Below are 15010 nucleotides of genomic sequence, written 5' to 3'. Positions count from 1 at the left end.
CTTGGAATGGTAAGTAGCAAAGCTGGCACAGGAACCATATTATTCTCTGGTGACATCATCAGAATACTATTCCCATTTAGGTTAATCTTGGTGCTTCCATCATCAGTAAACTTGCAAATTACAGTTGCACTCTTCCACATCCTCACCTACCATTAAAAAAAGGGAGGAATTATTGGTGAGCTACAAAAGAGATGACTTCAGGTTGGTTTATTCATAAAACTACAAGCACCGTTTTGTGAACCTAATTCTGTGTCCTGAGTCCTTCTGTAAATACTGACTGAGCAGCTACCATGTGCCAAGCACTCTTTTAGCACTGGAGATAGAGGCCACTAATCTCATCTGTAGGACACTTAAATAAGTTATACTTATATTAAGCTTATATTTTGAAAGGAGGAGACAGGAAATTAGCAAATAAAAATCAGGTAGTGGTCAATGTTAAGCTGAAAGAGTCAGAGTCACATAATGGGACTACACTGATTTCCCACTTGGGTGTTTTCTCAAAACCTTAAGATAGATTTGCATCCTTTGTTGGCTTCCCTGGAGGGGCTTCTGTCCTTTGTGGCTGCTCAGTGAGTAGTTTTTGCATTCTAGTCTCTGTGTTTGACTTATTTCCTCCCCTTCAGGCCCAGTGGGTAGACTTATCCACTAAAGCAGCCCGCCCCTTTATCAATCACCTGCCACTCAAAAGGGTGTTTATTATTTTTAACTTAAAGTACATTCGTTTTGGCACAATACCAGAGATAGGGTCCTAGATATAAGCTAAATGTTCTGTTGGTATATTGAGTCTGGCATCTAAAATACAGCTAAGAAAGGTAGCTGAGAGACTTCAAATCAGCTAGTGAGATGATGCCTATAAAAGTTTTACTCTGGATGCTGCATGAGTAGAGACTGTAGAAGGGGACAGGGCAGAAGCAGGGGGACCAGTTAGAAAACTATTACAAGAGTCTGGGCAAGAGACAATAGTTATTGGGCCAGCATGGTGGCAGTGGAGTGGTGCATAGTGGTCAGATACTAGTATATTGAAAAGGTAGAGCCTGTGAGATACACTGACCGAGCATCTGAGAAAAATAGAGGAATAAAGGATGTTTTCAGGGATTTGGCCTGAGTAAGTGGTAGAATGGAGTTTCCATTTCAGGAGGAGGGAAGACCAAGAATTTGAAGGTTTGAGGAGCATCAAGAATTCATTTTTGGACAGAGTAGCATGAAATGGTTACTAGATACTCAAGGAGAGATTTTGAATAGATAATCAGATAGGTTAGTCTGGAGTTCAGGGGAGAGGTTGAAACTGAATATGAAAATATGGAAGTCATCATTTTAGGATGGACCATAAGCCTTGGTACTTGATAGGATGGGACCCTGTAGGGGATGATTGGAACTATAAAAGAAACTAAGCCTTGGACAACTAATATTTAGAAGTTGAGAAGATGAGGAGGAACCAGTAGAAGAGATTAAGAAGAGCAGCCTAGATAGTATGAGAAGTAAGAGCGTGGTGTCCCTGAAGCCAAATGAAGAAGAGTTTCAAGAAGAAAAGAGTAATTGTGTCAAATGCAAATGAGAAGTGGAATAAAGATAAGAGAGAAATAACCACTGGATTGGGTAATATGGTGGTCATTGATGACCTTGACAATAACAAGTTCTGTATATTGTGGAGTCAAAAGCCTGATTGGAGTGGGTTTTAAAAAGAATAAGAGGAAAGAAAGTGGAGACAGAATGTCTCACAGAAAACTGGCAGCAATAACTGAAAGGGGATATGGATCAAAGGGAGGGTTTGTTTTGTTTTTGATGGGTTATGTTAGAGCACGTTGAATGCTGATGGGAACAATCTAGTGTACAGAAAAACATGATACTGCAGGAATGATGTCTTTGAGTGGGAGGAGGTGGGACCCAAGGCATAAAGACAGAGTTGGCCTAGATAGGAGCATAGACAGTTCACGCATTGGAGCATGTGGAGGCACAGTATATGGACAGATTTGGTGTGAGGGCCTGTGGAAGGTTTCTTCCAATTGTTTCTATTGTTTAAGTGAAATAAGAAACAAAGTCATCAGATGAGCTTGAGAAGAAGGAAGGGGGTTTTTGGAGGTTTGAGGAGGGAAAGGGGTGAAATAGTTGTCTGGGGAAGTGGGAGAGTGAATGACTAGAGAAGTATGGTAGCATTGCCAAGCAGCAGTGAGGGACACTTGAGGTTTATGGTCATGAGACAATAAGCATGGTGTGTGCTGGGTGCAGGTGGAGAATAGTTAGAAAACTGGATTTTACCAGGGTTGGATTTTTGCCAGATAAGTACAATAGAGAGTGATTATACTGATCATATCTCCAGTGTCTAGAATAGAGGTGAACGAGGCAGAAAAGATCCCTGCACTTATGGAGCTTAGATTCTAATGATGGAGACAGACAAAATGGGGGCAGTGGGTAACAAGTTATCAGGTAGTATTAGTGATAATAAGATAGTAAAACAGGGTAATGAGATTAAGAGTAGGGCTGGGGAGCAGCTCTGGATAGGATAGGCTGAGAGAATGTCACTAAGAAGATGGCATTTGAGCTAAGATCTGAATGATGGGAAGCCAGCTATGTGAAATTAGGAAAAAGAATGTTTAAGGCAGAGACCCCACAAGGGCAAAGTCATTGAGGAAGGGTTAGCAAGGGAGTAATAGATCTTTTAAATTGGTGAGGGTACACTTGAAGGGACTTGGTCATTGATGGGATATAAGGCTGAAGGGGAGACAAATGTCAAGACTGACTTCCAGGGGCTTCTGCCTTGGATCACTGGGTGGATGTTGATGCCACCACTGAGAGAGAGAATATAGGAGATAAAAGCTGATTTGAGGAAGGGAAGATAATGATTTCACTTTTAGGATATGTCGAATTTGTACTGAGAGCAGTACCTGGCACATAGCATGCACTCAATAAGTAATATTAAATGTTTGAATGAGGCGCCTATCAAACAATTCTAAAATCCAGGACTTATGATTGTTATAACCTTGAGGTACAGAGGACTTTCACTGATAGGCAAACTAAGGCACGGAAAGTGTAGGCAACTTGTCCATTTTCTAGTGAGTCAATGTTAACTGCCAGGATAAAATCTAACCCCAATCCTCTTTCATTTCTTGCTCAGCTTATATAATCGTGGGGTTCATGTTAATTCTTTGTTTTATTACTCCACAGAGAGGGTACACCCTTTGGCAGCAGCAACCCAATGGGATTAATGGTAACCAAAACATGCCAGTGATGAGCCTTAGCACCTGCCAACTGTACCAAAACAAGCATGACCAGTACATGTTAATGAATAAGTTGTTTGTTATCAATTATGGCATGATAGGTAGCAGCAGAACACCAGTTGGCAGCATCTAGTGCGTCAGGTATGGAGCTTGAGTAATAGCTGTGATGATGGGTGAACATTTGTACAGACTTCTTGAGTACATAGACTTAGACCTCTGAGCTCAGGTTAGGATTAGGTCAGTGCCCTCGAGTGGACAAATCACTCTACTGGGATGAAAGAGACTTGACTGTTTCTTCTCCCAAGAAAGGAAAAACTGTATTTTCACTTTTGATGTAATTATACATCTTTGGCATCAAACAGCACATAATAAACTTAAAACCCAGAAATTCAGGGGAAATATACTAAAGAGAGTGCACATTTAAGTATATCAACAAAGTAAATCTACCATACAGGATTCTTGCCCAGTCACTTCAGAAAACTGCGCTTCCCCTTTAATACCAAAGGTAACGGTAACACTGGGATGTTATCAAATAAATCTTAGGACAAAGGCCAGAGGTTGTAAACTGGCACTTTGCATCCAAATCCGCCCACAGGTTTTATTTGACAAGATTATTTTCCTTTCTAATTAAATTCCTTTTGACTGTCATAACTTGCCATGAAGTTAGTCATATACGTTGTCACTCTTTCTGTTCTCTACCCAGCAGTATAATATTTATGCAGTCCACCTAGCTAATCCCACAAAGCTTGAGTTTGCCAACTCTGGAATTTAACTTTTGTGACATAGTTCCACAGAAGGAATAGGACATCTCAATAATAAAACTGTGAAGCCAAAATGCTTCTCATGACTTAGCCTACATTGAAATATCTTAAGGTAAGGTAATCTTGCTACCAAGGGGCTACAGTCTTAAGAACTCCTTCCTACTCTGGTTAACAAGAGCCGCAAACCATCTTATGCCCCAACTCCACAAAGCCTGGGTTTTAGGTTTGAAAACTGGGCACATTTGTTTGCATATGTATCTATATTCCTGAGGCTCTGTTGTAACTTTGATGCAAGGAAGTTCTCCCACCTCCATCCCCAAGAGTGCTCAAAATTGTCGTGCACAATTAATCTTCATAATCAAAGAGTTTTAACAATCAGAGAATGCTTTCGGGAGGCCTCTGATACACAACAATTTATAATGAGGATAATAATAGCTATCCTATAATGATGTGAAAATTAAATGAAATAATTTTTTTATAAGGAACTAAGCACAAATTTGAATGTCCAGGATATTGTGAAAAACTTAAGCTGAAAATGAGCTTGAAGATCACCCAAGTATCTACATCTCATCAGTGGAGACACAAGAAATTGAGAGTTATCCCTCATTTTTGAGGTCCCATCATAACCTTATTTGCTTGGGGAATCCACAAGCAAATGTTGCATAGTGTTTTTCTCATATGTGTGGCCCGAAGATACAGGTTCTAAAGGTAAACAGAAAACACACATACACACACAGTCTGGAATATCTACTCAATGGTGGGGTCATGGATAGCCAGCTTTGGTAGATTATATTACTCTTATCAACTATTCACTTTCTCCCCTGTAAGATGATCATACATCCATGCCATCAGCCATGTGACTTCAGTGCCTCCCAACAGGCAGAGTCCATATGATTTGCTTTGGCCAATGGAATGCAACCAGATGTGATCTACTCTACTATATGACCTAAAGCTTTAAATGTGCTTGTTTAGGTTGTTCCTACCCTTTGCCACGAGAACTATACAAACCAATTAGGGGCTGTGCTAATTCAAATCTTTCCATGTCAGTATAAATTCCTCTTATTAAAAATAAATTTTTAAAATATATCTATATTATAAAAATATCTCTTTCTACATAAGTCTATAGTATGAAGTCCCATTATATAGTTCTTCTCCATCTTGATGAGCATTTATGAAGTTATTTTCCATTTTTCACTATTAATGCCAGTTAATACTTGTTGAATTCTATGTGCCAGGCCATGTGCTAAGCACTTTACATGTATTATCTTCTTTGTTCCTCACAACCACCTTATGTGGTAGGTGATTATATCCTATTCCTCATTTCACAGATGAGAAAACTTGAGACAAAAAAATGTTAACTTGCTTAAGGTCAGAAAACTAGTTAGTGATAGAATCCACATAATCTGGCTCCAGCACCTAAGCCATACCCCAAATAACGCTGCCCATTTCTATCACTTCTCCAGTGGTGAATATGACCAATCTTTTTATTTTGTTTTGTTTTCCAATGTGAAGAGGAAAACAGACATCTCATTGCCTAAAATTTCTTTGGTTACACATCTGATTGAAGATCATGTCATAAACTAACTGACCATTTTTAATTTCTTCTTTTTTGAATGGCCTGTTCATATTCTTTGCTTATTTTTCTACTATATTGTTTGTCTTTTTCTTATAGTTGTGTGGAAGCTCTTCATACATTTTGAATTTTCATCTTTTGTTGATATGTTGCAAATATATTCTCCTGCTTATAGCTTTTCTCTATTCCTTGTTTAGTTTTATGTACAGAAGTTTTGAATTTCCATGAATAAAATTTTTCCTTCACTGTTCTTGGATTTTGTCTTAGTTAGAAAGGCCTTCCTTTTCTCCCAGATTATATAAATATTTTCCTATATTTTCTCCTAGTATTTCTCTAGTTTCAATTTTTACATTTATCTCTGGAATTTGTTTTTCTATACAGTGCAAAGTCAGGACCTAACTCTAACTTTTTTCTTAAATAGATAACAAACATCATTCTGATAATTCACCCTTTCTTCAAGTGATTTGAAATAGCATCTTTATTGCAAACTAAATTCCTTTATATACATGAAGTTATCTTTTTTTCACAAAAATACTACACTGTTTCAATCATTTAAATGTTAGTTTGTTTTGAAATATTTCTTTTCAATTTTTGTCTTCCTTTTAATTTTTTTATACATTTTCTCCTCCAGTATTCAGTATAGATTTAAGAATCAACCTGTCAAGTTACATAAAAAATTCAACTGGCATTTTGATTGGATTGCCTTGACATTATCAATTATTCTTGGGAGACTGGGAAACTTAATAATCTTTTCAGTGCTAAGATTTCCTATCTGGGAACAAGATTTTTATTCAAGTCATACTTTATGTCTTTCAGTCAAGTTTTATTGTTTTCTTCATGTAGGTCTTGCACATTACATTTTTGTTTATTCTTAGAAAATGTTTAGTTTTCCTTTAGTTAATGGACTCCTTTATTCTATTACTTTTTCTAATTGGTATATAGAAAAGACATTGATCCGTGTATGTTGTTCTTGTATTCTGCTTCTTATTGAACTCTTTTTTTAGTAGAAAGTTATTCAGTTGGTTCCTTTGGATTTTTTAAAATTTCCACTTATAAAAAAATATTATTGCATGTTACTGTGATCTTTAGTATATAGTTTAAAAAAGTAAAATAAATGTGTTTTCACAGTGAGAATGAGTCAATTATGCCTAATAGAAGCATTAAAAGATGCTGGTGTATATGAGGCCAGAGAGGATAAATAGCAATTATCTTATTTCATGGCACTACTAGCCATAGAATTGTAGGCTATATGGACCTTCAGTTTGACCCAAGATGATGAGTCCTAATACATTTCAACTTATTATTTTAAAATTTAGGGGCTGGCCCCGTGGCCGAGTCGTTAAGTTTGTGTGCTTCACTGCAGGCGGCCCAGTGTTTCGTTGGTTCAAATCCTGGGCGCGGACATGGCACTGCTCATCAAACTACGCTGAGGCAGCGTCCCACATGCCACAACTAGAAGGACCCACAATGAAGAATATACAACTATGTACCAGGGGGCTTTGGGTAGAAAAAGGAAAAAAAGTAAAATCTTTAAAATTTACATACAGCAAATTCATTCTCTCTTTTTTTTTGATTTTCTGTTCCATGAGCTTTAATAATACTTAGATTCTTATAACCACCATCACAAATAGGATACAGAACAATTCCAACACTCTTTAATCTCTCAACCCATCCCTAACCCCTAGAAACCATTGGTCTGTTTGCCATCACTATAGTTTTATCTTTTCCATAATGTCACATAAATGGAAATATATGGTGCGTAATCTATTCAGACTGGCTTCTTTCACTTAGCATAATGCATTTAAGATTCATCCATGTTGTTTGTGTGTTAATAGTTCATTCCTTTTTATTCCTGAATAGCATTCTAGTGGATGGATATACCACAGTTGTTTATCCATTCATCTGTTGAAGGACATTTGGGTTGTATTCAGTTTTTGGTGGTTATGAATAATACTGCTATGAACCTTTGTGTACAAGTTTTTGTGTACGCATATCTGTTAATTTCCCCAAATACATATAAGTAAGATTGCTGGGTCACATGGTAGGTGTTTAACTTTATAAAAAACTACCAAACTGTTTTCCAGAATAACTGTTCCATTTTGCATTTAACCAGCAATGTATGAGAGCTTCAGTTGCTCTAGATTCTTACCAGAACTGAGTATCGTCAGTATTTTTTCTACCTCCAAACCACACCCAGAATCATCCTCTCCTCAAGTTCTCCACTGTCCCCACCCTTACCCAAGTCTTGGCTGTCTCTGATGTGCATGCCAGAAGGACCCTTTGCCTGAGGAGCAAATGGGAGGACAACAGCCCCCAGAGACTCACTGGATATGAATGGTATTCTTATATGTGAATGAGCCGGAGCCATCCACAAAACTTTCATTCCCTACTGATCCAGGATTTTAACTTAATTTTCTTTTGGGCTATTTTAAATATTCAGTAGGTTTTTATGGCTTTTCTGGTGACTTAACTGTGGAATATGACATTGTTTCTATGGGAAAATGTATGTTTTCAACAGTGGATTAAAACTAACTTTTTAGAACTCTTATTTCTTCATTGGAGATTTTTCTCATTTTTTATGGCTTTTAAGTACCTTTAAATCTTTTTAACGAGTTTATATTCTCTGTTTCCAGTCATCTTTGAGAATCACGCAGGGCAGGTCTTGCATTGCTTGTTTTTGTGTGTGTGAGAGCATGGCACGCAGTCCTGGACCCCAGGAAGCGCCATCAGCACTGCTGCTTGACTGACATTTCATTTCAAATAAGTTGATTTGTGGAGGGTATTAGATTAGCTTACTTTTGAATAAATCCCTGGATCCTCATTTTGTGCTTATCACACCTTAGCTTCTTGTGGCTGCTCTAACGAATTGCCACAAACTTAGTGGCTTAAAACAATATAAATTTATTATCTTACATTTCTGGAGACCAGAAGTCCAAATGGGTTTCTCTGGGCCAAAATCACAGTGCCCACAGGGCTGTGCTCCCTCCAGAAGTTCTAGGAGACAATCTATTTCCTTACCTTTTTCTGGCTTCCAGAGCTGCATTCTTTGGTGCCGAGAACCCTTCCTCCATCTTCCAGCCAGCAGCATAGCACGTCGCTTCAGTTGTTCGAACGACCTTCTGTCTTTACAGTCAAAGCGCCCTCACTCTCCCTTTTATAATGATGCCTGTGATTACAATAGGCCCACCTGGATAATCCAGGCACCTCTCCCCATCTGAGCATCCTTACTTGAATTGCATCTGCAAAGTCCCTTTTGCCAAGTAAGGTGAAATTCACAGGTTCTTTGAATTAGAACATGGATTTCTTTGGGGGCTGTGTTTTCAGCCTACCTTAATTTCCATGATTTATCTCCTCATTTCCTTTCAACGTGAGTTTTCCCTCCCTCCTCTGTACCTAACAAAAAAACCTAGCATGTAGCAGGCATAGAATAGATGCTATGCTGTCAGTGATTCCCATACTACTTAGGACTGACTGATACAGGCTTTACTACTGTAACAAATAAATCTCCAAATGTTAATTCAACAAAAGCATATTTCTCACTCATGTCACAGTCCAAAGCTTGTCAGGCAGCTTTTCTTGGCAGTTCGCCTTCAAACAAGATCCAAGCTCCTTCTATCACATAAAGCGGCCCTCTTAAAAGAACTGGCCTCCAAAAGGCAATATTTATTGAATGAATGTAAGTAAAATGCAGACTTAATAGAAAGAATTAGGAAATGGGGGAACATCTGAGTGGAGGTAGAGTCTATGCTGTTCAAAAGCTCCTGCTGGGTGGGACCTTTGCAGAAAGTCCTCTGTAAACACGATTATACATGCATGCATATGTACATACACACACACACACACTCCTTCAAAACCCTCATATATATTACCTTAGAACTAGTCATTGTTATCTACCATTTGTATTATTGCTCTTTCCCAATAGGATGAGTAAATGAGTTGAGCCTGTATATTAATTTGCGTGTATTGCTACAGCCCAATGAAGAAACTGACTCACTTGCAAATTGGCATTTAGCTTAAACAGAGAGAAAATTTGAATCAAGTTTCAAAATATTTTACAAGTAATTTAAAAACAACACAAAACATATTTGGCAAATTCAAAAGTAAGTAATTACATGGGGCCAGCCCCATGGCTGAGTGGTTAAAGTTCCGTGCTCCACTTTGGAGGCCCAGGATTGACAGGTTTGGATCCTAGGTGTGGACCTGCTCCATTTATCAGCCATGCTGTGGAGCCATCCCACATACAAAGTAGAGGAAGAGTGGCACAGATGTTAGCTCAGGGCTAACCTTCCTCACAAAAGAAAGAAATAATAATAATAATAATAAAAGTAATTAATTACAAAACAAAGCACTAGAGCATTAAAATAAAATTATATTTTAAAATATTGTTTTAAAAGTAATTCTTGTATTGGCCTAAAATTGTAAAACTGATTAAGTAGGGAGAGATTAATATCCAGTTTATAAAAGGATTCACTGGTTTTCCTATAACTAGGCATCTCTAGTACATTCAAAATTATCCAATTTACAAATAATTCATTTATAAGGTAAACTTCCTATATGTAAAATGATTGTACTAAAAATGTTCTCTTCAGAATTTTATTTTCAAAAGATACTATTCTAGTATAAGTTCACATTTATAACTGAAAGTGTTTATAAAAAAATCAGTCTTTAAAAAGTTACAGGTCCAAAGAATATTAATTACAGTTGGCTAAACTGCTGTAAAAGAAAATTAAAAATTCAGCACAAACAAAATAGCAGTTGACTCATCTCTTATGTAACAGTCCAAGATTAGTAGATCCAGAGGAGAAGATCCAGTCGTTTAGGAAGCCAACTTAATGGGGGACCCACCATCTTTAATGCCTGGTTTCCCAAGGTCTCTCTCTTACGAACATTCCAGGCTACAGGAAAGGACAAAGAGTAGAAGTCCAAGATAAACCATTGGCTTTTTTAAAAATAAAGATAAAGAAATGAAAGCATTGTATAGTACTTAAACCATTGCCTTTAATTATACATAAATCATATTTAATTCATGGACTTTTGGCATTATCCACAAAATGAAATACTCTTTTTAGTCCATAAAGAAAATTCTGTGAAAATGAAAGAAAAGCATACATAGTAATATTTACACTTGGGAACAAAATAATCTAAATTGGTATTTTCCGTTAATCTGTGAAAAACAACTAGTAAATACGTTATACTCAATGGTGGGGGTAAATTAATTCTTTCAAGCCACAAAGGTACTATTTTGTACATTATCACTTTGTGCACATTTGTACCAGTGGCCTCAAAGTGATAATTCACCTTTATCATTTTTAATTCAATTTATTTAAACTAAAAAAAAAAACCCAGTTCACCCATTTCTCCCACCCTGCAACCCCCCCGCCACCCCCAGCCTCTGGCAACTGCCAATCTGTTCTCCCTATCTATGGGCTTGGTTTTTAATTTATTTTCAGATTCCACACATAAGAGAGATCATATGGTATTTGTCCTTCTCTGTCTGACTTACTTCGCTTAGCATAATGCCCTCGAGATCCATCCATGTTATTGCAAATGGCAAGATTTCATTCCTTTTTAGAACTGAATAATATTCCATTGTTTCTTTATCCATTCGTCTATTGAAGGACACTTAGGATGTTCCCATATTTTGGCTATTGTAAATAATGCTGTAGTGAACATGGGGGTGCAGATATCTTTTCAAGTTAGTGTTTTCATTCTCTTTAGATAAATACCCAGAGGTGGAATTGCTAGATCATATCGTAGTTCTATTTTTTATTTTTTGAGGAATCTCTGTACTGTTTTCCATAATGACTGTACCACCTTACATTCCCACCAACAGTGCACAACGGTTCCCTTATCTCCACGTCCTTGCCAACACTTGAGATCTCGTCTTTTTGAAAATAGCCATTCTAACAGGTGTGAGATGATATCTCATTGTGGTGTTGATTTGCACACCCCTGATGATTAATGACGTAGAGCATTTTTTTCATGTACCTGCTGTCCGTCTATATGTCTGAAAAAAATGCCTATTCAGATCTTCTGCCCATCTTTTAATTGGATTGTTTGGGGTTTTTTGCTATTGAGTTGTATGAATTCTTTATGTATTTTGGATATTAGCCCTTCATATATGATTTGCAAATATTTTCTCCTATTCAGTAGGTTGCCTTTTCACTTTGTTGATTATTTTCTTTGCTGTGCAGAAGCTTTTTAGTTTGATGTATTTGTTTATTTGCTTTAATTGCTTTTGCTTTTAGTGTCAGATTCAAAGATCATTGCCAAGATCTTTGTCAAGTTGCTTACTGCCTATGTTTTCTTCTAGGAGTTTTATGGTTTCAGGTCTTACATTCAAGTCTTTAATCCATTTTGAGTTAATTTTTGTCTATGGTGTAAGATAGTGGTCCAGTTTCATTCTTTTGTATGTGTCTGTCCAATTTTCCCGAAACTTTACTAAGGAGACTGTCCTTTCCCCATTGTATATTCGTTGTTGTAAATTAATTGACCATATATGCATGGGTTTATTTCTGGGCCCTCTATTCTCTTCCGTTGATCTATGTGTCTGTTTTTATGCCAATACCATACTGTTTTAATTGCTATAAATAGGTTATGTAGAACTTGCCTACATCACCTCTTCTTAGTTTTTAGTGAGAATTTACTCATATGACCACACATAGCTGCAAGGGGAACTGGGAAATTACAGTTCCTCTTCGGGCAGCCCCATCCCAGCTACAACCATATTATGTTGTGAGACGAAGAGAACAGATTTTAACAGACAGCTAGCAGTGTCTGGCATCCCTCTAGCCACTAAAATTCTGTATTCATCCTTCTCCTGACATGTTCATCCCCATCCCAAGGGAGACACTTCTAAATCCCATGGAGTTACTACACTCGTCTCAAGTTCTGGGATCTCTAGGTGGCTTGCAGTGGTCTGCCTCAGATTCAGATGTGGCTCCTTGTGGTCTAGCAACTCATTAACTGAAGGGAGGTCATTTACATTCTCCAATATCCAATAAACCATGGTCTAATAGAAACAAGATCATTGTATGAGATGTTCTTGTTCTTATGTGTCCCCTGCCCCTTCCACTACTGTAAATCTTGGGGAGGAGTAGAATGAGCAGCTAATTTTTCTGAAATCTCAAGGGAGATACATGTAGGTAATTGAAGAAACTTCTACTTTTTCTTTCTAGAAGAAAGTGGCATTAGACAGAAAGAAAGATATTTGATGACAAAAGGCATTCTATTTTGTGGTAATCTGTGAGGACACTAGTTACATAAAGGATTTCTGGAGCAAAATGAGAAGACAATCCACAGCAAAAGTAAACAGCAGCTTTTTTTAAATGAGAACTTTTTGACTAGGTCCCTTGATGTGACCATTGAGAGATTAATGACATTTTGATAAATAAGAACCACATCAGTAAGACAGAACCACATCAAAAAACAAAAACATGTTTTCCTAATTACTGAAAGATATATATAAAACTCCATCCTTGAGCCTCTTCCTCTTCATTGTCCCATTAGGCTATGCTAATGTCATATGTTCCCCACTGTGGATGTGTTTACTATATTTCCATATAATTCCGACCACATATGGAGCAGGAATCTTCCTGATGGAGCCAAACGATTCCCCAAACCAAAGATATATTTTTAAACATATTTTAAAGTAGTTGAAATAAGGCAAGCTATAGCTCAGCTAAAAGTAGTTCAATTAAAGTGTAAAATGTAAAGGCAGGAGTTAGGCAATAGGAAAAGGGATGCAATAGAGGGATGAGAAATGAAAGAAGGACTTGTGGCAAAATAAGAAGTAAAAATATCCTGATAAAGGAGTGGTGTTACATATAGTGAGTGATTGAAAGCCCAGCCTGAAGCCAGACTGCCTGGTTTGCCTCCTGGCCTTTCTATTTACTTGCAAAATAGGGTTGATGATAGTGTCTGCTTCATGGGGTTGCTGAGAGGATTATATGGGTTCATTCCCCTTAAGCCTTTTGAACCATCCAAGGTAAGCTGTTGAGAAATGATAATCAATGGCCTGCGGAGGTCAGTCAGTCTTTTAGAGTCAAGACAGTAAGTCCAAAACTCAGGGCTGGCACTTTTAGAATTGAATCATCTTGAGCAAAGTTGACTCAGGGTAAAAGGTGAACAAAGATGGATGGCATCAGCCACAACCTACCTGTCTGACAACCTCTTATAGCTGTCACAATAGACTTGGGTTGGCTGGATTCTGATTCTGACCCAGTGTGTAAAATACTGTATCCATTATACTGGCCTTATCTGTCAATGATTTTATATTTGAAAGATTTAAGTTACATTTTAAAAGTGGGTATTTTGTGTTTTTTACTTACACATGTAGCTGTGTGAGAGAAAGCACTTTTAAAAAATATTTTTTATTTTATTGAAGTTATCTGTTTGTGCTTTGGGCTTCTTCACTAAACTCTAATTGCCTCTAAGTAGGGAACGTAATCCATTCCTCACCTTACTGCAGGTATTTTAAAGTAAATTTCTACCAGTAGTCTAGAACCAAAGATCCAGTCTGTTAGGTGGCGGCTGGGGTAGGGAAGTGGACGAAGGGGCCAGGGTTTGTTTTAAGAGATGTCCTGAAAGGTGGGTGTTCCCATAAGCTTGTGCGGCAAGACTTGCTTACGGGTTGTTGTCAAGTTTCACCTCACCAGTAGGAGTCTGTCACTTTAAGGAAACACCAGGAAGTTAAAAGTGGATGCAGAGGGGCGTGGAGATACAGGGCTGCTCACTCTCCAGAGAGAGTAGTTGAGAGTGTGGGCAACTGCAGCGGGGAGAATGGAGAGGTTGTAGGATTAATTTTTTCTGCCCCAAACAAGTGCGGCCCAAGTTTTATTCCCAATTGGGAAAGGAGTGCATGCCACTGAGTGGGCGGGGTGTTGGCTGAAAGGAGCAGGAGCAGAACAGCCCGTCCCCATTGGCTGATGTTTGCACTTTGTTGCTTTAGATTTGACGACAGCCCAAAGTGCAGTGTTAAATTCCAGCTCCCAGCTGAAGGGTTGCCTTGTTGCTGCAGGAAAGGCAGTGAGATCTTGTACCACAGCAGAGCTCTCAGCTCTGCGTCTTGCATGCTCGGGGCTCTCTTAACGTCTGTGTAGCACCTCCCTAAGGCTAAGAGGACAGCAGAATCTGGCTCCCTTAAAGGCACCTGTTGTGGCAGCCTTTATTTGGATGCATGGCCAAGGTCTTCATTGAAAAGTGTTAACTGATGTGTGCTTTCTGTCTTTGTCATCCTTTCTGAGCATAGGTTACACTGACCCAGCCCAGTGAAGATTTCTGGAGACCATGACCAAGAAAAGAATTGCTGTGATTGGGGCAGGTGTGAGTGGGCTCTCGTCTATCAAATGCTGCCTGGATGAAGACTTGGAACCCGTCTGCTTTGAAAGGACTGATGACATTGGAGGGCTCTGGAGGTTCCAGGTAAATCTCTTGGTTCCTTAATACTTGAAACCCTCACT

The 15010-nt window shown here is 38.2% G+C and overlaps 1 protein-coding gene across 1 annotated transcript in view; it reads left to right on the top strand.

Annotated features, from left to right (window-relative positions):
- Positions 1-14239: 14239 nt before the first annotated feature.
- Positions 14240-15010, top strand: part of FMO5 (flavin containing dimethylaniline monoxygenase 5) — a 39479-nt gene continuing 38708 nt past the window's right edge. Inside the window, exons 1-2 of the mRNA XM_014867070.3 lie at positions 14240-14338; positions 14800-14972. Of these exons, the coding sequence (XP_014722556.2) occupies positions 14838-14972 (135 nt within the window). The 5' untranslated portion in view covers positions 14240-14338; positions 14800-14837. The remainder of the gene's footprint in view (positions 14339-14799; positions 14973-15010) is intronic.

Source organism: Equus asinus, chromosome 25 (genome assembly GCF_041296235.1).
Source record: "Equus asinus isolate D_3611 breed Donkey chromosome 25, EquAss-T2T_v2, whole genome shotgun sequence".
Classification (NCBI taxonomy): domain Eukaryota; kingdom Metazoa; phylum Chordata; class Mammalia; order Perissodactyla; family Equidae; genus Equus; species Equus asinus.
The sequence above is the reverse complement of the archived record's forward strand: the minus strand, read 5'-3'. Positions and strand labels throughout refer to the sequence as shown.